At 43.5% G+C, this 22,698-nt stretch overlaps 1 protein-coding gene across 1 annotated transcript in view; it reads left to right on the forward strand.

Annotated features, from left to right (window-relative positions):
• Positions 1-22,698, forward strand: part of LOC138953249 (leucine-rich repeat-containing protein 74A-like) — a 51,384-nt gene that overhangs the window by 24,552 nt on the left and 4,134 nt on the right. The window contains exons 8-16 of the mRNA XM_070325048.1: positions 993-1,086; positions 6,103-6,152; positions 9,694-9,775; positions 11,556-11,641; positions 14,206-14,400; positions 14,735-14,830; positions 15,318-15,587; positions 19,471-19,556; positions 21,939-22,112. Coding sequence (XP_070181149.1) covers positions 993-1,086; positions 6,103-6,152; positions 9,694-9,775; positions 11,556-11,641; positions 14,206-14,400; positions 14,735-14,830; positions 15,318-15,587; positions 19,471-19,556; positions 21,939-22,112 — 1,133 coding nt within the window. The remainder of the gene's footprint in view (positions 1-992; positions 1,087-6,102; positions 6,153-9,693; positions 9,776-11,555; positions 11,642-14,205; positions 14,401-14,734; positions 14,831-15,317; positions 15,588-19,470; positions 19,557-21,938; positions 22,113-22,698) is intronic.

Genomic DNA, 22,698 nt, shown 5'->3' on the forward strand with positions numbered 1-22,698 from the left:
CCCCCCCCCCCCCCCCCCCCCCCCTTTGTAGAATTGTGGAATTTTACATCAAGATAGGATATGCATTTTTGACATCACATAGTCTTTTTACATTTAGTCAAGTTTTGACGAAATGTTTTAACATCGAGGGGGAATCGAAACGAGGGTCGTGGTGTATGTGTGTGTGTGTGCGTGTGTGTGTGCGTGCGTGCGTGCGTGTAGAGCGATTCAGACCAAACTACTGGACTGATCTTTATGAAATTTGACATGAGAGTTCCTGGGTATGATATCCCCGAACGTTTTTTTCATTTTTTTGATAAATGTCATATGACGTCATATCCGGCTTTTCGTGAAAGTTGAGGCGGCACTGTCACGCTCTCATTTTTCAACCAAATTGGTTGAAATTTTGATCAAGTAGTCTTCGACGAAGCCCGGACTTCGGTATTGCATTTCAGCTTGGTGGCTTAAAAATTAATTAATGACTTTGGTCATTAAAAATCTAAAAATTGTAAAAACAATTATTGTTTTCTAAAACGATCCAAATTTACGTTCATCTTATTCTCCATCATTTGCTGATTCCAAAAACATATACATATGTTATATTTGGATTAAAAACAAGCTCTGAAAATTAAATATATAAAAATTATTATCAATTTTTTTTTTTTTTAAATCAATTTAAAAACACTTTCATCTTATTCCTTGTCGGTTCCTGATTCCAAAAACATATAGATATGATATGTTTGGATTCAAAACACGCTCAGAAAGTTAAAACGAAGAGAGGTACAGAAAAGCGTGCTATCCTTCTCAGCGCAACTACTACCCCGCTCTTCTTGTCAATTTCACTGCCTTCGCCATGAGCGGTGGACTGACGATGCTACGGTCTTGCTGAAACATTGCATTGCGTTCAGTTTCATTCTGTGAGTTCGACAGCTACTTGACTAAATGTTGTATTTTCGCCTTACGCGACTTGTTTATTTTAAACAAGGAGCACATGTTTAATTTACTCCCGGCAGGACATTTCTGACAACAATCTGGGCAGAGAGGGAGCCAAGGTGCTTGCAACAGCAATCAAAGACAACGACTCTCTCCAAGAAATCAGAGCTGCGGGTAAGTCAAAGACTCACCAGTTGAAGATGTCTTCGGGTGCTATTGTTCAATACCTCGCATTATTAGTCAAAGACTCACCAGTTGAAGATGTTTTCGGGTGGTATTGTTCAACACCTCGCATACCCCCCGCGGGTTAGGGGGAAGAATTTACCCGATGCTCCCCAGCATGTCGTAAGAGGCGACTAACGGATTCTGTTTCTCTTTTCACATTTAGTCAAGTTTTGACTAAATGTTTTAACGTAGAGGGGGGAATCGAGACGAGGGTTCTGGTGTATGTGTGTGTACAGTGTGTGTGTGTGTGTGTTTGTGTGTGTGTCTGTCTGTCTGTGTGTGTGTGTGTGTAGAGCGATTCAGACCAAACTACTGGACCGATCTTTATGAAATTTGACATGAGAGTTCCTGGGAATGATATTCCCGGATGTTTTTTTCTTTTTTTCGATAAATACCTTTGATGACGTCATATCCGGCTTTTTGTAAAAAGTTGAGGCGGCACTGTCACACCCTCATTTTTCAATCAAATTGATTGAAATTTTGGCCCAGCAATCTTCGACGAAGGCCGGACTTTGGTATTGCATTTCAGCTTGGTGGCTTAAAAATTAATGAATGAAAACGACATTAAACACCAACTAAAGAAAGAACACCTCGAATCATTAGTCAAAGACTCACCAGTTGAAGATGTCTTCGGGAGGTATTGTTCAACACCTCGCATTATTAGTCAAAAACTCACCAGTTGAAGATGTCTTCGGGTGGTATCGTTCAACACCCTGCATTGTTAGTCGAGTTACCGCGTCATTATTCAAAGTGAGGGATGCAGTGATGTTGTTTTGGTTAGGGCGAAACGGTGACAGTATTTCACATTGTCGAAACCGTGCCGTCATTCAGCACTATTGCCAAACTTTTTCACGGTGGAAGGGGATGGGGGGCGGGAAGAGCGGGGGGGGGGGGGGGGGGGGTGACACTTGGAACTGCTTCAACATTTAACTTTTATCAAAATCCGCAACGTGAATGGTCCTTTCGACACATTGAATTGCCAAAGAAAATAAAGCTGATCAACATGCTTTGGGCATTGGTTTAATAAGTGTTTGTTTTTTATGTAGGGTGCAGGCAGAGGTTCATTTTCATTTCATTTCATTTTCATTTTCATTACTTTATTGTCCCATCGCTGGGAAATTCGGGTCGCTTCCTCCCAGTGGAAAGCTAGCAGCAACGGAGTCGCGCTACCCAGGTGTCTGCGTGTTTAGGTGTATTCAGCCACCTGCACTTATGGCAGAATGACCAAGGTCTTTTACGTGCCATTGTGATGACACGGGGGTGGGACATGGCTTCCGTCTCTGGGTCTGCACATAAAGTTGACCCGTGTCCGTCCCGGCCCGAATTCGAAGCTGCGACCTTTCGATCACAAGTCCAGTGCTCTACCAACTGAGCTACCCGGTTCAATGGGCGAGTGACATCATTCGAGACTTCTCAAAAACCCTTAGGAAATTAAGTAGCGGGGATGGTTGGGAGGGTATTAACTATGAGAATTTGGTAAGTATATCAATGAAATGAAAATTTACTATTGACATTTTCGATTAAATAAAATATTCTTAGCGCAATTATCATAAATGCAAATTTCTCCTAAAGGCGGAGGGAACTTACTGATGTCCCTGAGAGAACATGTCCTGCAGAAACTAACGAGGGCAAGGAAACAGCCCCGTCAAGTCAAGAGCAGGAGATGTCCAGGAGGTACAAATTAATGAACACGTCATCAGACCTCCAATGAGCTGTTGGCAAAACTTCGCCTAGGCGACCAGAACGCCACACAGCGAGAGAAGAACCCCAGGCTCTGGACTCCTGAACCCATGTAAAGGACAGAGGGAGGACTGAACCCCCCACCCCCCACCCCCCTCTTTTTCAATAAGCCACCACTGATAGGCCTGTCCTATGAAAGTTTCAACGCTTCTTGTGAGAGTCAATTTAGAGATGTCTCTTTCACGTATAGTGTAAAGAGATAAGAACAGGAGCTTTTGGCTCTTAGCTCCAATTGACTTAGCGCAAGCTAGGTAGGATTTTAAAGCTCTAACCAGACAGTTAGATAAATCTAAATCGCCCGGAGCGAGAATCCTCCCGAGAGGAGGGAATTAAATCCCGGAGGAGATTGACCAGGTTTCTGAATCTTAGCAAGGAAACCAGGCCGAAAATGCAGTGAAACGGAATCATTACGTTCAAAGGCTACATCCTCCGGTAACCCCAATAGCGCATGGGTATCGCTGCCCTTGAGGGCTGAGGCCCAGAGTGAGAGGAACAAAGTCTTATGCGTTAAGTCTAGCAAACTAGCAAGGGCTCAAAATGCCAAAGAACGCAAAAATTCCAAAACCAGAAACAAATCCCAAGAAGGGACAGGGGTACGCCTCTTAACCTCTTTCAACAAGGTCCTTTGATCATGCCCGCAAAAGCGCCATGAACATCGATAGAGAGGCCTATTTGTTTCAAAGTAGCTGAGATAGCCGAAACGCCGGAACCTTAGAGAAGAGGCCGAGCTGCCCAGAGCCGATAAGAAAAAGATGTGATTAGCCACCTGGATTGAGCGGGGCGCTAAGGAGTTGAACCCCTGCTCTATACACCACTTGGTCAAGAAGGCCAATGAGAGGCATACACTGAGAAAGTGGAGGACCTATGTGTTTCCTGCACCCAGTCCAGCGTCAGAACAGCACCCACGTTCTGTAACGCTTTCAGCACAACCTCCAGCCCTGTATACAGAAGGTCCATTCCGTGTGCAAGCCCTGAGAGGCCCTGCTGAGCGAGTCGGCCAGAGTATTTAGCCTGCCGGGGAGATATTTACTGAGATGTTCACTTGGTGTGAGAGGCACCAAATCAGAATCTCGTAAGCTCTGTCTGACAGGGAGCGAGATCTTGCTCCTCCCTGCTCGTCTACACTAGACAGCAACAGTATAGTAGTATTGTCCGTATGCAACCGGACATGCCTGCATATAGCCAGAGAGAAAAGCTAGTAGACTGAGAGCTACTGCTCCTAACTCCAGGCGATTGAAATGCCAAATGAGTTGTGTCTACGTCCACAGCCCCGAGACTGTGATTGCCGATGTGGGCTCCCCATCCGGACAGAGACGCATCCATGAAGCGGTCTAAGTCCGGAGGGGGCAAAGCTAGGGAAACGCCCTGAGCGATCCAGTTGGATTCCAGCCACCGACTCGTGTGACAGAACCAACCCTGGAGGAGGACCCTCTTGTCCCAGACCTGTGAGGCCGAGTCCCAAAGAGACTTGAGGAAAGACTGAAATGGTCTCTTTACAGAAAAAAACTAGAGGGACCAGCATGGCCATCGATTCCATCTGACCGAGGATCGAGGCTAAGGACCTCGCAGAAGTCTGCTGTCGTGCCAGCCTGGCAGTAATAAGAGCCTAAAGCCTCTCTATTCTCTCCTGTGAAGGACGAACCTTCCAAGAGACAGTGTCGAACGGCATGCCCAGGTAGAAAAACTCTGGGGTGGGGACAGCTCGGATTTTGCCTGGTTTACTGAGAACCCCAGGTAAAGTGCCTGGTTCAACACGATCTAAATGTGCAGCTGGCAAGCTGATTGACTCTGATACAAGATAGGAAAACAATATACAGACACAAGTTACATAAGAATAAAGTTTTCTTTTTGCTGTGAAGTTTCTGGCAAGCTGGTATGAAACATGCTTTGTCAAAGTCCATTTCAAATTAAGAATGTGATTATTGAGTCACTTGAGAAAAATTGACTCTATGTAATCGGTCAGTGTTAGTCTGTCCGGCCGGCCGTCCGGCCGGCCGTCCGGCCGGCCGGCCGTCCGTAGACACCACCTTAACGTTGGACTTTTCTCGGAAACTATCAAAGCGATCGGGCTCATATTTTGTTTAGTCGTGACCTCCAATGACCTCTACACTTTAACGATGGTTTCGTTGACCTTTGACCTTTTTCAAGGTCACAGGTCAGCGTCAAAGGAAAAATTAGACATTTTATATCTTTGACAAAGTTCATCGGATGTGATTGAAACTTTGTAGGATTATTCTTTACATCAAAGTATTTACATCTGTAGCCTTTTACGAACGTTATCAGAAAAACAAGGGAGATAACTAGCCTTTTCTGTTCGGCAACACACAACTTAACGTTGGGCTTTTCTCGGAAACTATAAAAGTGACCGGGCTCAAATTTTATGTGAACGTGACTCATTGTGTTGTGAATAGCAATTTCTTCCTGTCCATCTGATGCCTCATATAATATTCAGAACTGCGAAAGTGACTCGATCGAGCGTTTGCTCTTCTTGTATATAATATTAATATTAACAAGAAGAGCAAACGCTCGATCGAGTCACTTTCGCAGTTCTGAATATTATATGAGGCATCAGATGGACAGGAAGAAATTGCTATTCACAACACAATGCATACCTGAAGAATTCAAGACATACCTGTGACCTTGAAAAAGGTCAAAGGTCACCAAAGCAGACGTCAAAGTGTAGAGGTCACTGGAGTCACGTTCACATAAAATTTGAGCCCGGTCACTTTTATAGTTTCCGAGAAAAGCCCAACGTTAAGTTGTGTGTTGCCGAACAGAAAAGGCTAGTTATCTCCCTTGTTTTTCTGATAACGTTCGTAAAAGGCTACAGATGTAAATACTTTGATGTAAAGAATAATCCTACAAAGTTTCAATCACATCCGATGAACTTTGTCAAAGATATAAAATGTCTAATTTTTCCTTTGACGCTGACCTGTGACCTTGAAAAAGGTCAAAGGTCAACGAAACCATCGTTAAAGTGTAGAGGTCATTGGAGGTCACGACTAAACAAAATATGAGCCCGATCGCTTTGATAGTTTCCGAGAAAAGTCCAACGTTAAGGTGGTGTCTACGGACGGCCGGCCGGACGGCCGGCCGGCCGGACGGCCGGCCGGCCGGCCGGACAGACTAACACTGACCGATTACATAGAGTCACTTTTTCTCAAGTGACTCAAAAAGCATCACCGCCAACTAAAAACAACTACAGTTTTATGCTTACCATTGCAGGAAACAAGTTTGACGACAAAACGGGAGAATACTTTGCAGAGGCCATAAAGGTGTGTATAACGCTTTACCAAAATCAGCTTGTATGCTTTACTGCCGCTGATTATTGGCGTGCCTTTGTATTGCTAAAAGTACATTCCTTCAAGTGCAAGCGATAATTTTCACAGGTCTGTTTAGGATTTTATAACGAATATTCACAACAACCACATAGCAACAAAAAACAACAGTACAGATTGGGATTTTTCTCTCTCTAATTCAACACACACAAAAGCCCCACCTTGCATGCATCTTCTTCATCTTCTTCGTTCATGGGCTGAAACTCCAAAGTTCACTCATGTTTTCTCACGAGTGGGTTTGTACGTGCATGAGCATGTTAACCCGCCATTCAGGCAGCCATACGCTGCTTTCGGGGGAAGCATGCTGAATAATTTCGTGTTTCTATAACCCACCGAACTCTGACATGGATCACCGGATCTTTTCCGTGCGTACTTGGTCTTGTGCTTGCGTGTACTAGCAGGTCAGCACATAAGTTGACCACGGAGATCAAAATAATCTCCACCCTTAACCCACCAGGCGGCCCCGGCCGGGATTTGAACTCACGACCCTCCGATTAGGCGGCCGATGTCTTATCCACTAGGCCACGGGAAAATATGCAAGATATTCAGGACGAGGTGTGTAAGCTATTTATCCCATTACTCCGACGTTTTCATTAAAAACACTTACTTTTTCCACTAAAACCTGCCCGTGTCTGTTTTCAGCTTGTCAAAAGCCTCCGCAGTCAAAATTCATGTCAATGAATTCATGCGCAAAGCTAGTTCCCATTTGTCAGCATAATGGACGGCGTCATTCGACTTGTATGTGGACATTCAGTCATTCATATTGCTTATAAAAAGGTCTGCTATCTGCTTTTACATTTTGAAAGTCATTTTAAAATATCCCTATGTATATTTGACATCGGCTTTCGTTATACTCAAATCGGCATACCGGGTTTATATTTTTACCAGAATTGCGCACGATAATGGCAGCGCAACAAATTCAGTTCGGGCCGTGCTGGTTTGATCGTTGACCCAAGTCAGTTCGCATGCAGTGTTACTGTTTGTCAGTCGGGGATAGAATTAGAAATGTTGGCTGTCATCGCGCTGTTCTGTTTCGGTTTTCACACGTGGATCACTTACATATTCAGTCGTCGGGTTTAGGTGAGCCAAAGCTTCAATACTTCGCCTGTTGTAGACGTTAAGCAATAAAGCTTGGAAGTTGTATGTCGGCACTGGAAGTCGGTCGCGGTACATCGCTTTCTACTTTGTCCCTGTATTGAGTTTGAACACCTAAGGTTGGATACATCTAACACCTCACATCCTCTTCTCTTCCCCATATATCTTAACTGTATCTCCAACTTCTTTTCGTCTTCTTCTTTTCATGTTGATGCCACTCCCTCATTTGTCGCTGAACCCCGCAGTTTATAACTCGACTCGGATTCACACAAGCCCGTCTAGCAGACGACAGTTCAAACAGTCTTGAACAGCACGGTTGCAAGCAGATTCAGCTATCAATCGAAGCAATACACTTAAAGCCAAAGCAAATAACCAAATGAGAAAACCTAACGTTTGATTTGACTTCATGGTGACTCTTCTGATAATGTTTTTGGCGTTGGAATGGATCTCAGCGGGTTCCCAGCTACGACCAGGGCCTAGCATTGTAAGCCATTCGGCTTACTTTACGCCGAAATAACATCTCCAGTACGCGGAACTTGATTTGGTGTACGCCGAAATGCAAAAACCTGTTATTCCCAAACGGTAAACCCAAACAGTCCCAGCTTTCGTTTTGTGCGCCGTTCGGTTCAATTCTCAATCGGTTTGACAGTTTGCTTGAGCACGCACTTCCTCTGGCATCGCGCGAGCATGCTTTGTGCCGGTGTTTTGTGGCTCTAGACTTGAAATAATGTCTCGAAGCGACATTGTTGAACGTGGTCAGCCATTCAGTGACAAAGAATCCAGGTATACCTGGAAGTGGGAATGGCACTTTTAGGCCAAATAACACAAGATTGTCAGTTTTCTTGTTTTCTGTCTGTGTTTTGCTTGTTGGTGAAGGCATAATTTAGTTGCTCAATCTTCTTGGGGGGGGGGGGGGGGGGTGGTGGGGGTCATTTTAGATTACAAAAAATCTCCAAAAATTTTTTTTTTTCTATTTCACCACTATTTATATTTATATTTCTAATATTTTTCCCCACCACTGGGGGCCTCCTGCGGCCCCCAGACCCCCGCCTTTGAATGCTAAACTCACTTTTTCCAATGCTAGGCCCTGTACGACAACTTTTCCAGAGTTATGCACCGCAGGCATGCCTTCGACAATCGATGTCAGTTTTAGATTGAGTTTTCGAACTACCAGGTGACTGGGTTGTGTTTTGATTGCTCTCTCTCTCTCTCTCTCTCTCTCTCTCTCTCTCTCTCTCTCTCTCTCTCTCTCTCTCTTTCTCTCTCTCTCTCTCTCTCTCTCTCTCCCTCTCTCTCCCTCTCCCCTCTCTCTCTCTCTCTCTCTCTCTCTCTCTCTCTCTCTCTCTCTCTCTCTCTCTCTCTCTCTCTCTCTCTCTCTCTCTCTCTCTCTCTCACGGTTCTGTGTAGATGGCTGTCTGTGTAAAAATTAGGGAGTATCGTCTCTTGATCCCACTCGCGATACTCGTTGAACATGCCTTTGACCATGCAGTCGCTTCAGCCAGCGAAATATCTCGACTCCGCTCTTTAAATCCATGCAGAATGTGCGAATCGTATGAAGTATTCTTTATTTTCTCAATATTGACACATGTAGGCCTGTTCCTATACGTGATATTGACTTTGACACCATAAAATATTTCAGTCGTATGTTGAAAAAAGTAGTCCATCTGTAAACTCTGAATATGCAGATGACCTCTATAAATTATTCAAGTGTACTCTGAAATCAAAGACAATGACAGTTGAGATCGAAACTCGGTTGTGATGGGTTATCCATATGGTTGTGATGGATAATTCAGAATAATCACCTCCTCAGCTAACAGAGACAAAGAGGCAGGTCATGGGATAAACGACGTTAACCGCTCTTGGTTTTTAGAAAACGCTGTCCAAGTAAAAGGATGCTCTAAATCTAAATGCATACGATATGTGGACCAAGAGTTAGAGAGAGTAATGCGGAACCTATCTCTTGGCACCTTGTTTCGCATAATTAATATTAATGATATTATACTATTTTTGAGTGTTTACTCCCCATCGTTTTTCAGATCTTAAAATAGCGCTTTGCCCCATTAATTTTGATTAGGATTATCTTGTCCAAGACCGGACATAGCTTTTACCAAGATCATGATCGTTAACGTGTGGAGGACGGTATCTTTAAAGTAGGATTTTTGTTCTAAGCCTTTTTTTTTTTTCGGGGGGGGGGGGGGGGGGAAGTATCGCGCTTGGGAAAAAAACTGATAAACAGTTGTGTCCCTTACCTCAACGTCTCTATCCTAGTTGGGTGCCTGAGGGAAGGAGGCTAGGGCAGAATATGAGGCAGGGGAGTGAGGATGATGGTGGCCGAGGATTTGCATAATTATGTATCTGACCTCATTTTGTGTGTGACTTACAGGTCAACACTCAGATAAAACAGCTGGACCTTAGCCGGAACATGCTGAGCATCGACGGAGCCATAGCCATCGGCAAGGCGATGGGTGAGTACACGTTGTAAGCGCGTAGTTGATTTGCAATAGGCAATTGACGAAATAATGTTCGAGAAGATGTGTATTGAACATTCAAAACGATGTTACAACTCATTGAAACATACATTTGTATACAATGCAACCTGATATGGCGTACTCAGGGGATCCACCACCACCCCCCCCCCCCCCACTGTCTTCTCAGTTTAGCTCCGCTGAAACTATTTTCTGGTTTTTTTTCTCCAAAGCAAATAATGCGTGTTGTTGCTTGCGCTGCTGCCGCTGCACTGACTGGCACTGCCGCTCCCTATCTATGGGTGGTCCCTTCCCGCTTATTCCTGTGACCCCCCTCCCTTGCATCCTTCTTCCTTCGCCTTTCAACCCTCCACCATCCCTCATCTTTCATCTTTCCTCCCCCAGACCCATCCCGTCCCTGCTTATACTCATTCCCTCTACAGTTTAAACTCCGTTTATCCTTCCCTCGAAACAACACTTTAACTCTGAAACTATTTTCACTTTTTGCTTCTGGCTTCAGTCTCACTTCCGACATTTTGTTCTTTGATCTTCAAACTTAGACGTCGTTTTATGTAGAGCTGACTCTTCGTGACTCATTTGGGCAATCTGTAGAGGCTGAAAGGGGAGGGGGGTGGGGGTGGCAGTGTAACGCCGTTAAATGTCAAGGTCACAGCAAGGTCAAAAGCGGATAACAAATGTGAACTGGTTCAATGGAGAAATGACATTGGGACTGGTTCAGTTCAAAGACAATGGATACTTTACAGGGATAGCCAAATCGTCCGCCCGATCGCCAGGGGCGAGTATAAAATCCACGGGGCTAGTAGAAACCGCCTGGCAACTCGCCCGGCTGGCCAGTGCAAATTCTGGTCCAATGCATCACTTTTGGTTGTAATATCGAGTGTCAAAGCCATATAAACACGGCAGATGCAGCAACTGTGGTATGTACCGGGCCAGCGAAATTTTTGGCGGGCAAGTAACTTTCTTGAAGTTACTCGCCCGGTTGGGGAGTTACCATTTTGAGATTTCGCCATCCGTGTTTTATATCCCGTGGCGAGTGTCAGAATCGCTACCCACTGAGTCGGCTTGGATCCAGTACTTGCTGTTTAAACAAGGTTTTAAATATTAGACAATAATAAAACGAAAAACATAAGGGACACAAACTCTAGCGAACACTTATAGTACTGTACGTGCCCGACGCAGTTGGAGAATAACGGAATTATGATGTCTAATATAGGTCTTCTATAAAACCATCTGGATCAAAATCAGAGTCAAAGCAAACCAAGCAAAGAACAAGACAAAACTAGTCGGGGAAAGAGGGGGGGGGGGGGGGGAGAGTGGAGGAGGAAGAAAGAACGGTAGAGACATTTACGGCCAAACAAAAATTTATGTCGGTTTTGGGTAACGTGACCAAAAAAGATAGGGTCGGCTTTTTTATTCTTATTTCTATTTTTTTTAATTTTTTTAATTTAGTCAATTTTAGAAAAGTTTTCTTCCCTTAGTCTCGGTATGGTTCGCAAAATGTGCCGAAAGGATTTTTTTTTGTTTTGACAAATGAAAAAAAAGTTTTAGGGTCGGCGGAAAAAAATAGGGTCGGTCGGGTTACCCTGAACCAACATATATTTTTATTTAGCCTAAAACGATGAAAGTGGCTTACGCATACAAAAGAGAATGTACATGTATATTAAATCATAATCTGTAATCCAGCAGAGATGTGTCGCCTTCTGAGTTGTCGTCCTCCGGTTGTAGTCATTGTCTTAGTAGACCTGTCTTATGTTTGCAGAGGACAATGAGACCATCATCCAGTTCGATCTCAGCTACAACCACCTGCGTGGCAAAGGCATCAAAGGCCTGGCTAAGATGTTAGCGGTCGGTAGAGTTTTCTTCAGTTTGAGTGTGTTGTCTTTTAAAGTGTGTCAGTGTGCTTGTCGCTATGTCTGTCTGTCTGTCTGTATGTCTGCCTGTTTGTCGATGTGTCAGTCAGTCCCCTTGTATGTCTATCTGTTTGTAAGTAGGTCAGTCGAAAAGCCATTTACTCGCTCGCTCTCGCTTAGTCTCTCTCTCTCTCTCTTTCTCTCTCTCTCTTTCTCTCTCTCTCTCTCTCTCTCTCTTTCTCTCTCTCTCCCTTTCTCTCTCTCTCCCTTTCTCTCTCTCTCCCTCTCTCGCTCTCTCTTTCTCTTTTCCTTCATCCTCTCTCTCTCTCTCTCTCTCTCTCTCTCTCTCTCTCTCTCTCTCTCTCTCAGTCTCCCTCTCCCTCTTTCTATCTCTCCTTCTCGCTCTATCTTTCTCTTTACCTTCATCCTCTTCTCTCTGTCTCTCTCTGTCTCTGTTTCTCTCTGTCTCTGTCTCTGTCTCTGTCTCTGTCTCTCTCTCTCTCTCTCTCTCTCTCTTTCTCTCTCTCTCTCTCTTGTTCTGTCTGTATATCAATGATCTGCCACTGCACATTTCTGATAGTAATGTAAGAAGTGATTTTTTTGCTGACCATTCTTCTCTTCATGCAAGTGAAAAGTCTGTTCCAGTAATAGAGTCCTCCCTTCAAACAGCTTTAAACGATGTAAATAACTGGCGTAGTGCAAATGCTATGCTTGTCCATCCAATAAAAACTAAAAGTATGGTAATTGCAAGCAGACAAAAACACCAGATTTCTCCACTCAAACTAAATCTTACTATTGGTACGCAATCAGTTGAACAAGTTCAACAGCATCGCGTTTTAGGGGTAATTATTGATTGTGAATTCAAGTGGCAGGCACAATTACAGCATATTTGCAAGAAAGTAGCCAAGAACGTTTTCCTCCTATCCAAGTCAGTAAAGCAATTTACGGACAGAAGGACTCTGGAAATGTTCCGCCATGCTCATGTAAGGCCTCACATTAATTATGTTTCGACGCTCTGGGATGGCAGCAGTGATGTCCACTTGAAAAAGTTAGACTCTCTCTATCGTCGCTCGGCCAAACTCATCGTAAAGGATAATGCCTCAACAAATATGAAATTAAAAATGCTTAACTTTCTTCCACTGGAAAAGCATCTCAAGTGAAACAAAGCCATTTTCATGCATAAATTGTATTACGGTAAAGTGCCGATTTACATTACATCATTATTTAATAAAGCTACCCACAGATATGGGTCGGTCAACTTGATCCCACCGATTCCACGAATTGACCTGTATAAGACCAGTCTTGCTTTTTAGGGTACTTCAGTTTGGAATTAACTTCCATCATCCTTTAAGCACTTAAAGTCATTAAAAAGTTGTAAAATATGTGTTAAAAACCACTTATGTCTGAGTAGTTTAACGCCTTTTGATTTACCACACTTAATATTACGTCAAAGATATGCTGTGCATTGTATATTCTGAACATATTTTTGTTGTACTATTGCTACATGTTCGATTGCTACCAGCTTGTATTTATAATTACCTGCATATTATGCATTTGATTTTATAAATAACCACATATGTATGCTCTTCATGCCTCATCTTCATCATCATCATCATTATCATCATCAACATCGTCATCATCATCATCATCGTCATCTTTATTATCACGTGCTGAAGTTTTCCGACCTCCTTTTGTTGGTTAACTTTTGAACTTTTTAATTTTTTATTTTTTAATTATATAATTGTGTATCTATGCGTTCCAAGGACAGATTGTAAGAAAAGGCGTAGCCTTAAATCTTAATCCTTGTTAAATAAAGTTCAATTCAGTTCTCTCTCTCTCTCTCTTTCTCTTTCTCTCTTTCTCTCTCTCTTTCGCTCGCTCTCTCTCTCTCTCTCTCTCTCTCTCTCTCTCTCTCTCTCTCTCTCTCTCTCTCTCTCTCTCTCTCTCTCTCTCTCTCTCTCTCTCTCTCTCTCTCTCTCTCTCTGTATAGCCTGCAACGTGTATAAAGTCCTGTGAATAGTTTTTCTGTATTTTTATTTTTTATTAATTTACTTTTATGCTTATTTTTTGCAATTGTTTTACGTTTGTATATATATATGAATATAAGATTAGAGTAGTCCCTCTCTGGGCGAGGGCTGGTTGAAAAGAAGCTCGTTTATATTGCTTATGCCACAACCCTCGTAAAATAAAATTTGATTTGATTTTATCTCTCTCTCTCTCTCTCTCTCTCTCTCTCTCTCTCTCTCTCTCTCTCTCTCTCTCTCTCTCTCTCTCTCTCTCTCTCTCTCTCTCTCTTTCTCTCTCTCTCTCTCTCTCTCTCTCTCACTCTCTCTGTTCCTTCATCCTCATCTTTCTCTCTCTCTCTCTTTCTCTCTCTCTCTCTCTCTCTCTTACTCTCTCTCTCTCTCTTTATTTCTCCTCCTTCATCCTCCTCCCCCCCCCCCTCTCTCTTTCTGTCGGCTTGCCTCCTCTCTTTCCTTCCCGTGAAATATACACTCGCGCATAAAATCCTTTGATTCCAAATGTCTCAAAACCAGCTCTGCCTGTGTATGTCCGCAGAAAAATATAGGCTTGCTGAATCTGGACATCTCCTGGAATGGAGTGGGTACGGAAGGGGCCAAACTTTTGGGAGAAGGTTTGGGCCACAACGAAAATCTGGCTGTTCTCGCCGTCAACGGATGTCGTCTCAACTTGGAGAGTCTGATCGCCTTACTTAGCAAAATGAAGGAGAACAGGTGCCTCAAGTCTCTTCAGGTCAGTTTTTGGCCCACCTGAGTGAATAATTGGGAGAGTCTTAATTCCTAATGAGCAGTTTTGAGCGGCCGTAGGTCAGTTTCTCGGTGAATCTTTGGTGTGTGTGTGTTTGTGTTCGATATAGTCCATCATGCCCTTGTTGTTAACTCTTACGTTACAGACACACACATTTATAAAGTAAAACCTCAACACGTCCCGTCCCTCTCGAAGATGACAAAGGAAACAACTCTTGACACACACGGAGCTAGCTAAGCCACGCATCCGTATACATGGAATTCCAAGAACAGACGTCGAAAACATGGACATCCCAGCCCATCAACACTTGTATTTTCAGATCGTGGATAACCCCATCACCAATGCTGACTTGTGTCTCTTCGTCAAGGCCATCGGTTCCGTGCCAGACTGTTGTCTCGACTTCATCGATGCCAGCGTAAGTTGATTTGATTTGCGTGGACATTTGTTTTGTGAGAATGTTGTACATATACTCATACCGTGAGGCCAGTTATTGGAATATCCTTACACAGGTCACGAGTGTCCTTCGATTTACAGACATATATATTATCATCCGAGGAGTGCATGCCCTTTAAACATGTAACGAGTGTTATTTGATGAAGAGACAAAATGGGAGGGTCCGTAGAGATTGTCTATAGACCTTGTTTTTTTAATGTTTTTGTTGTTGTTATTTTGGGGGTTGTTGTTTTGTTGTTGTTGGGTTTTTTTTTGGGGGGGAGGGGGAGTGGAGGGGAAAGAGTGTAGAACTATCGCCCAGGTTAATAAGGACCTTCCCTTTATTCGCAAAATTGCGATCTGTGCTCCGACTTCCAAATAGTGTTCGTTTGTTTGATTTAGTTGGGCTTTCCCCCTGCATCTGTCCGAATCCCCCTTTCCCAGCAAACATTTTGTCTCTCCCTGCTCAGTCGGTCATGGTGTCTCAAGAGTGCCTTGACCTGGTCAAGCAAGTGGGCGTCATGCGTCCAGGCTTCCTGGTCACCTACCGTGGCCTGCTATCCATCCGAGACCAGTCCAAAAACATGCTGGATTCGCTTGACCTGACGGGAGGTGACCCCTTGGAGGCCCTCATCAAGTACAGCAAGTCCAAGAACTTACGTCTTGTCGATCTGTTCTCTCGCTTTGACCTGGACAAGAGTGGTACTATGACGAGACAAGAGCTGATTCGAGGCGTGGCGGTTAGTGTGTGTGTGTGTGTGTGGGTGTGTGAATGTGTGTAGGGGGGTGTTTGTGTGTGTGTGTGTGTGTATGTTTGCGGGCGGGGGAGGGGGGTGTATGTGGGCGTTTGTTTATGTGTGTGTGTGTGTGCGTGCGCGCGCGTGCGTGCGTTTATGTATGTGTGTGTGTGTATGTGTGTGTGTGTGTGATTCGAGGCATGGCTGTGTGTGTGTGTGTGTGTGTATGTGTGTGTGAGTGCGTGCGTACGTGCGTGTGTGTGTGTGTGTGTGGTTTGAGGCGTGATGGTTAGTATGTATGTAGGGGGGGGGGTTGTCTGTGTGTGTGTGTGGGCGGGGGAGGTGGGGGTTTGTACTTGTGTGTGTGTGTGTGGGCGGGGGAGCGGGGTGTTATGGGGCCTTTGTTTATGTGTGTGTGTGTGTGTGTGCGTCTGTGTGTGTGGGTGTGTGTATGTATGTATGTACTAGAATGAATACCCGCTTCGCCGGGTAGCCGGCTTCGCCGGGAAGAAGTACTTAGAGCCGTACGCCGGCTTCGCCGGGTCCGAACTATGGACCCGCCAAGCTTAGGTCCCTCCCAGATTCGTGGAATGGGAACAGCACGAAAATGATTCAGTGGCCATAATGCCATTCCTGACCATATCGAGTCCCATCCTTGTCGACGAATGTAACCGTGTTAATCACCTTTGGAGGCGAACTCCACTCAAACAGGACTGAGCAAGTTATGGCTTCTCAAAGGAAGGCCAGTACATAAAATTACACAAAAGCCGCCAGACCACATCACAAACAGAACTGAAGAATGCACAGGTGTTGATTACATAGAGACACACACACTTACACACACACACACACAAACACAGAGAAGCCGTATCTATAGAGAGATAGATGACAGTGTATTTTTCGCGTGGCTATAAATTGATTCGACCTTTGCACTTTTACAGTGAGGATAATTTACGGGTCCAATTTACGTTCTGTACACTGCGTTGACCTTCTAAAAATAGGTAACAGTAACAGAACGCCGGGAATATCCGAAGACGCTCAGCGCAGTGGACAGCGCAGTGTAGTAACTTACAACTGAACGGGAAAGCCACACGAAGGAAGGGAGATAAACGCCAAACACTGGAGAAGATAAGGAAGAGTTACTTATAATGGTGAAATGAACCCAAAAACGAAAATGAGTTCAGCGCTGCGCGCTGAGAGCACGTGTTGAAATATCTCATCGATGATATTGTGTCCGGGGTGTAGCTGAATACGGTGTCCAAATTTGAAAAAGATCCACCGAGAACTTTGGCGTTGTGATGTGGTGTAGCGGCTATGGTGTGTCGGTATGGGGGCCCGGGTAAGCTGAGGTGGAACCAAAATAGCTGAGGTGGAACCAAAATCGGTTCCGCGCTGCGCGCTGAGAGCACGTGTTGAAATATCGACCAGGTTGTGTCGTGTCCCGGGTCTACTTGAATATGCCCACCAAATTTGAAGCAGATCCATCGAGAACTTTGGCCGTGCATCGCGCACAGACAGATACACACACACACACACAGACACACAGACACACAGACACTAGTCGTATATATATATAGATGTGTGTGTACGTGTGTGTGTATGTGTGTGTGTGTGTGTGTGTGTGCGTGCTTGCGCGGGTGTTTTTGTGCCTTTGTTAATGTGTGTGTGTGTCTGTGTCTGTGTGTGTCTGTGCGTGTGTCTGTGCGTGTGTCTGTGTGTGTTGCAGTTTTATAAGTCTCGTGTGTTTGTTGATAAGGTTTGCTCTGACGTAATTGATACCTGCGTCTGTGACATTATCAACTTGAGCAAAAGCGACCTATACCCCACAAACAAGCAAACAAGTCGCGTAAGGCGAAAATACAACATTTAGTCAAGCTGTCGAACTCACAGAATGAAACTGAACGCAATGCAATTTTTCAGCAAGACCGTATACTCGTAGCATCGTGAGTCCACCGCTCGTGGCAAAGGCAGTGAAATTGACAAGAAGAGCGGGGTAGTAGTTGCGCTGAGAAGGATAGCACGCTTTTCTGTACCTCTCTTCGTTTTAACTTTCTGAGCGTGTTTTTAATCCAAACATATCATATCTATATGTTTTTGGAATCAGGAACCGACAAGGAATAAGATGAAAGTGTTTTTAAATTGATTTCGAAAATTTAATTTTGATCATAATTTTTATATTTTTAATTTTCAGAGCTTGTTTTTAATCCAAATATAACATATTTATATGTTTTTGGAATCAGAAAATAATGAAAAATAAGATGAGCGTAAATTTGGATCGTTTTATAAAACTTTTGTTTTTTTTTACAATTTTCAGATTTTTAATGACCAAAGTCATTGATTAATTTTTAAGCCACCAAGCTGAAATGCAATACCGAAACCCGGCCTTCGTCGAAGATTGCTGGGCCAAAATTCAATCAATTTGATTGAAAATTGAGGGTGTGACAGTGCCGCCTCAACTTTTACAACAAGTCGCGTAAGGCGAAAATACAATATTTAGTCAAGTAGCTGCCATTTTTCAGCAAGACCGTATACTCGTAGCATCGTCAGTCCACCGCTCATGGGAAAGGCAGTGAAATTGACAAGAAGAGCGGGGTAGTAGTTGCGCTAAGAAGGATAGCACGCTTTTCTGTACCTCTCTTTGTTTTAACTTTCTGAGCGTGTTTTTAATCCAAACATATCATATCTATATGTTTTTGGAATCAGGAACTGACAAGGAATAAGATGAAAGTGTTTTTAAATTGATTTGGAACATTTAATTTTGATAATAATTTTTATATATTTAATTTTCAGAGCTTGTTTTTAAACCGAATATAACATATTTATATGTTTTTGGAATCAGCAAATGATGGAGAATAAGATAAACGTAAATGTGGATCGTTTTATAAATTTTTATTTTTTTTTACAATTTTCCGATTTTTAATGACCAAAGTCATTAATTAATTTTTAAGTCACCAAGCTGAAATGCAATACCGAACCCCGGGCTTCGTCGAAGAATACTTGACCAAAATTTGAACCAATTTGGTTGAAAAATGAGGGCGTGACAGTGCCGCCTCAACTTTCACGAAAAGCCGGATATGACGTCATCAAAGACATTTATCAAAAAAATGAAAAAAACGTATGGGGATTTCATACCTAGGAACTCTCATGTCAAATTTCATAAAGATCGGTCCAGTAGTTTAGTCTGAATCGCTCTACACACACACACACACAGACACACACACACACACGCACATACACCACGACCCTCGTTTCGATTCCCCCTCGATGTTAAAATATTTAGTCAAAACTTGACTAAATATAAAAAGCCGGATATGACGTCATCAAAGGTATTTATCGAAAAAAAGAAAAAAACGTCCGGGGATATCATTCCCAGGAACTCTCATGTAAAATTTCATAAAGATCGGTCCAGTAGTTTGGTCTGAATCGCTCTACACACACACACACACACGCACGCACAGACAGACAGACACACACACACACACACACACACACACACACACACACACACACACACACACACACACACACCACGACCCTCGTCTCGATTCCCCCTCTATGTTAAAACATTTAGTCAAAACTTGACTAAATGTAAAAACAGCAGTTAACCCAACGTTGTCAAATGTCAGAGGGCCCAACATCGGATTGACCACTCCTGACTCACCTGAACTAATAGGAGAGTCTTACAAATCTGCGCTCTGGGGTTAACCTCGTCTGAAAGTTTAAGGACTTAGGTCTCTGCTATGACAGCAACACTGTCTGACAGAGTGGTTTGTCCGCGTAAAATCACTCAACTCTGCGAAGGGGAGTCAATCGAGCATCATTCTCTTCTTCTTGTTGAACACCTCGGGTTTCTTATTTGAATTTCTTTGTTGTCCTTATGTTGCAGACTGCAGGGATCCCCCTGAGCATCAAGCAGATGGACAAACTGGTTGCCAAGCTAGATAGAGATGGAGATGGGGAAATTGACTTTTCGTAAGCTGGGATTTCAATTTTATGCTGAAATATCAGACATTCAGCTATATCCTTTGTATGATACAGTCGAACCTGCTCTGGTGAACACCTGTCGATAACGAACACCTTCCCATTGCAACCACACCTTAACATTCCCGACGATTTTTGTTCCCAAAATAGCTCACCTGTCAACAACGACCACCTGTGCAAAACGACCACTTTTGATCGGTCACTTAAGTGGTCGTTATAGACAGCCTTGCATCTACGCGCGTGAGAGATAATATACATCAGCAACAGATCTGTCCAGGGATAAGAGCACCCTTCCACTGGAGCATCGATCCCCAAATACCACAGCCCGGCAGCTTCCTGTGCAGAGTCGACATTATTTGCTGAAAACAAATTCCCGGATGTTGACACAGTTGTGAGCTAAGAATTTGATTCAGACGAAAACCGCTCTGAACAGGAAGCAGCCAGGCTGTCGATATAGGGTATGTGTCCAAGTGGAAGGATGCTCTTTTAGTAAGAATTAAGATACTAGCCTTATATGTTTTTTTTGTATAGAACATTAGTTTTCACTCGAAGGACGACAACATCAAAACCTTTAGGTGCCCAGCAAGGAATGAGGCCTGCATGATTATGCTGGTATAATAAAGAGCACAGTTACACTCAGGGGTGAGTGTGTTGGGGGTGGAGGGTGGACGAGTGAGGGTTGCTGCGAGTTAACATGCCAAAACGAAAGTTTAATAAGTAGTACGCAACAAAGATAGGTGTGGGAAGCTGGAAGCTCTACCGTATCTTCCTATAGTGCAACCCCCCTTGCAGACCTCCACACATCTGAGGAAATCAGGTCTTAACAAGTCGCGTGAAGCGATATCAAAACATTTAGTCAAGCTGTCAGCATCAAAGTAACAGTTTAACACCAAAAAACAGTCATCGCCGAGACCATATTAAGACTGATAGTCTCGACTAATCACACCAAAAAACCGAGACGGGTCACGCTCGTCTCCGCGTAGCGCGCGAATGCAGTACCTACTTAAACCTATTTTCTGTAATTCTGAGCACATTTTTATAGTAAACATGACCTATGTATATGGTTTTGAAATCAGGAGAAATTGGAAAATACGATGCAATCATTTTTGAATCTGTTAGTGAAAATTCGATTTTAATGACAACTTTAATGAGTAAACTTATTAACGAATGTTTACGCTGCGGGGCTGAAATTCAATCCCATAGTCTAAACTTCGTTGAATATTGCATGACCAAAATTTCAATCAATTTGATTGAAAAACAAGTCGCGTAAGGCGAAAATACAATATTTAGTCAAGTAGCTGTCGAACTCACAGAATGAAACTGAACGCAATGCCATTTTTCAGCAAGACCGTATACTCGTAGCATCGTCAGTCCACCGCTCATGGCAAAGGCAGTGAAATTGACAAGAAGAGCGGGGTAGTAGTTGCGCTAAGAAGGATAGCACGCGTTTCTGTACCTCTCTTTGTTTTAACTTTCTGAGCGTGTTTTTAATCCAAACATATCATATCTATATGTTTTTGGAATCAGGAACCGACAAGGAATAAGATGAAAGTGTTTTTAAATTGATTTGGACAATTTAATTTTGATAATAATTTTTATATATTTAATTTTCAGAGCTTGTTTTTAATCCGAACATAACATATTTATATGTTTTTGGAATCAGCAAATGATGAAGAATAAGATAAACGTAAATTTGGATCGTTTTATAATTTTTTATTTTTTTTTTTTACAATTTTCAGATGTTTAATGACCAAAGTCATCAATCAATTTTTAAGCCACCAAGCTGAAATGCAATACCGAAGTCCGGGCTTCGTCGAAGATTACTTGACCAAAATTTCAACCAATTTGGTTGAAAAATGAGGGCGTGACAGTGCCGCCTCAACTTTCACGAAAAGCCGGATATGACGGCATCAAAGACATTTATCAAAAAAATGAAAAAAAGTCCGGGGATTTCATACCCAGGAACTCTCATGTCAAATTTCATAAAGATCGGTCCAGTAGTTTAGTCTGAATCGCTCTACACACACACACACACACACACACACACGCACAGACACACATACACCACGACCCTCGTTTCGATTCCCCCTCGATGTTAAAATATTTAGTCAAAACTTGACTAAATATAATGAGGGTGTGACAGTGCGGCCTCAACTTTCACACAAAGCCGGATAGGACGTCATCAAAGATATTTATCGACAAAATAAAAATGTACAGAGGTTCTGAACAGAAAGATTGAGGAAACAAGGTCTTAAAAGGGAAGGAGTCTTAAATTGAGGGGGTCTTGAAAAGGGGGGGGGGGGGGTCCCCTGTACCAGAGTGTGATTCATGCGTGCAATGCAAGTATCGATATGTTTTGAACTTGTTCAACAGAGAGCTGCTGGACGGTTACAAGCGTTACATGCGAAACCTGCACAGAAAAGGCATCTGTGCGCGTACACGTCTCAAGATTGACAACGATGCCTTCCCTGGGCTAACAGGCGAAGCTGCTGAAGATCCAGCGCACCATGATGGTCACGTGGCCGAAACCCCTCCGAATGTGGCTACGTAAGGGTTTATATGTCAGGGGGTTGGGGTGTAGGGGGGGGGGGGGGGGTATGGGGACGAATGTGTGTCTTTCTGTGGGTTTGTCTGTCGGTCTTTGTTAGTGTATGTCTATACGTATTAAAGTAGCATTACGGAATGCCAAAGGCTCATTCGCAGTCAGTAAGGCGTCTGTGTCTGCGTGTGTGTATGTGTGTGTGTGTGTGTGTGTGTGTGTGTGTGTGTGTGTGTGTGTGTGTGTGTGTGTGTGTGTGTGTGATTGTCCGAGTCTGTCTGTCTGTCTGTCTGTGTCCGGGTATGTGGGGAGAGGGTGGCTGTTATCTGTATGTAATTCTATGTTTGTGTGCCTGTCTGCTTGTCTGTCTTTCTGTTTCTCTCTCTGTCCGACCTCATCAGTTTTTCCAGCATTTTCATCAAATTGAATGTGCCGCTCTCTCTGCCTCGTCGTCAAAAAAGAAAAAGAAAAAAAAAGAAGACGCAAAGCAAAAGTACATTCTCAGCATGCTTCATCGCTTGGAAAACGTATTTATTCATGACGCGAGGCAAGTGGTAGGCTAAAGCTAGGTCAAGTGTATCCTTTGACTAACAG

The sequence above is a fragment of the Littorina saxatilis genome, linkage group LG17, assembly GCF_037325665.1.
Source record: "Littorina saxatilis isolate snail1 linkage group LG17, US_GU_Lsax_2.0, whole genome shotgun sequence".
Taxonomy (NCBI): Eukaryota; Metazoa; Mollusca; class Gastropoda; order Littorinimorpha; family Littorinidae; genus Littorina; species Littorina saxatilis.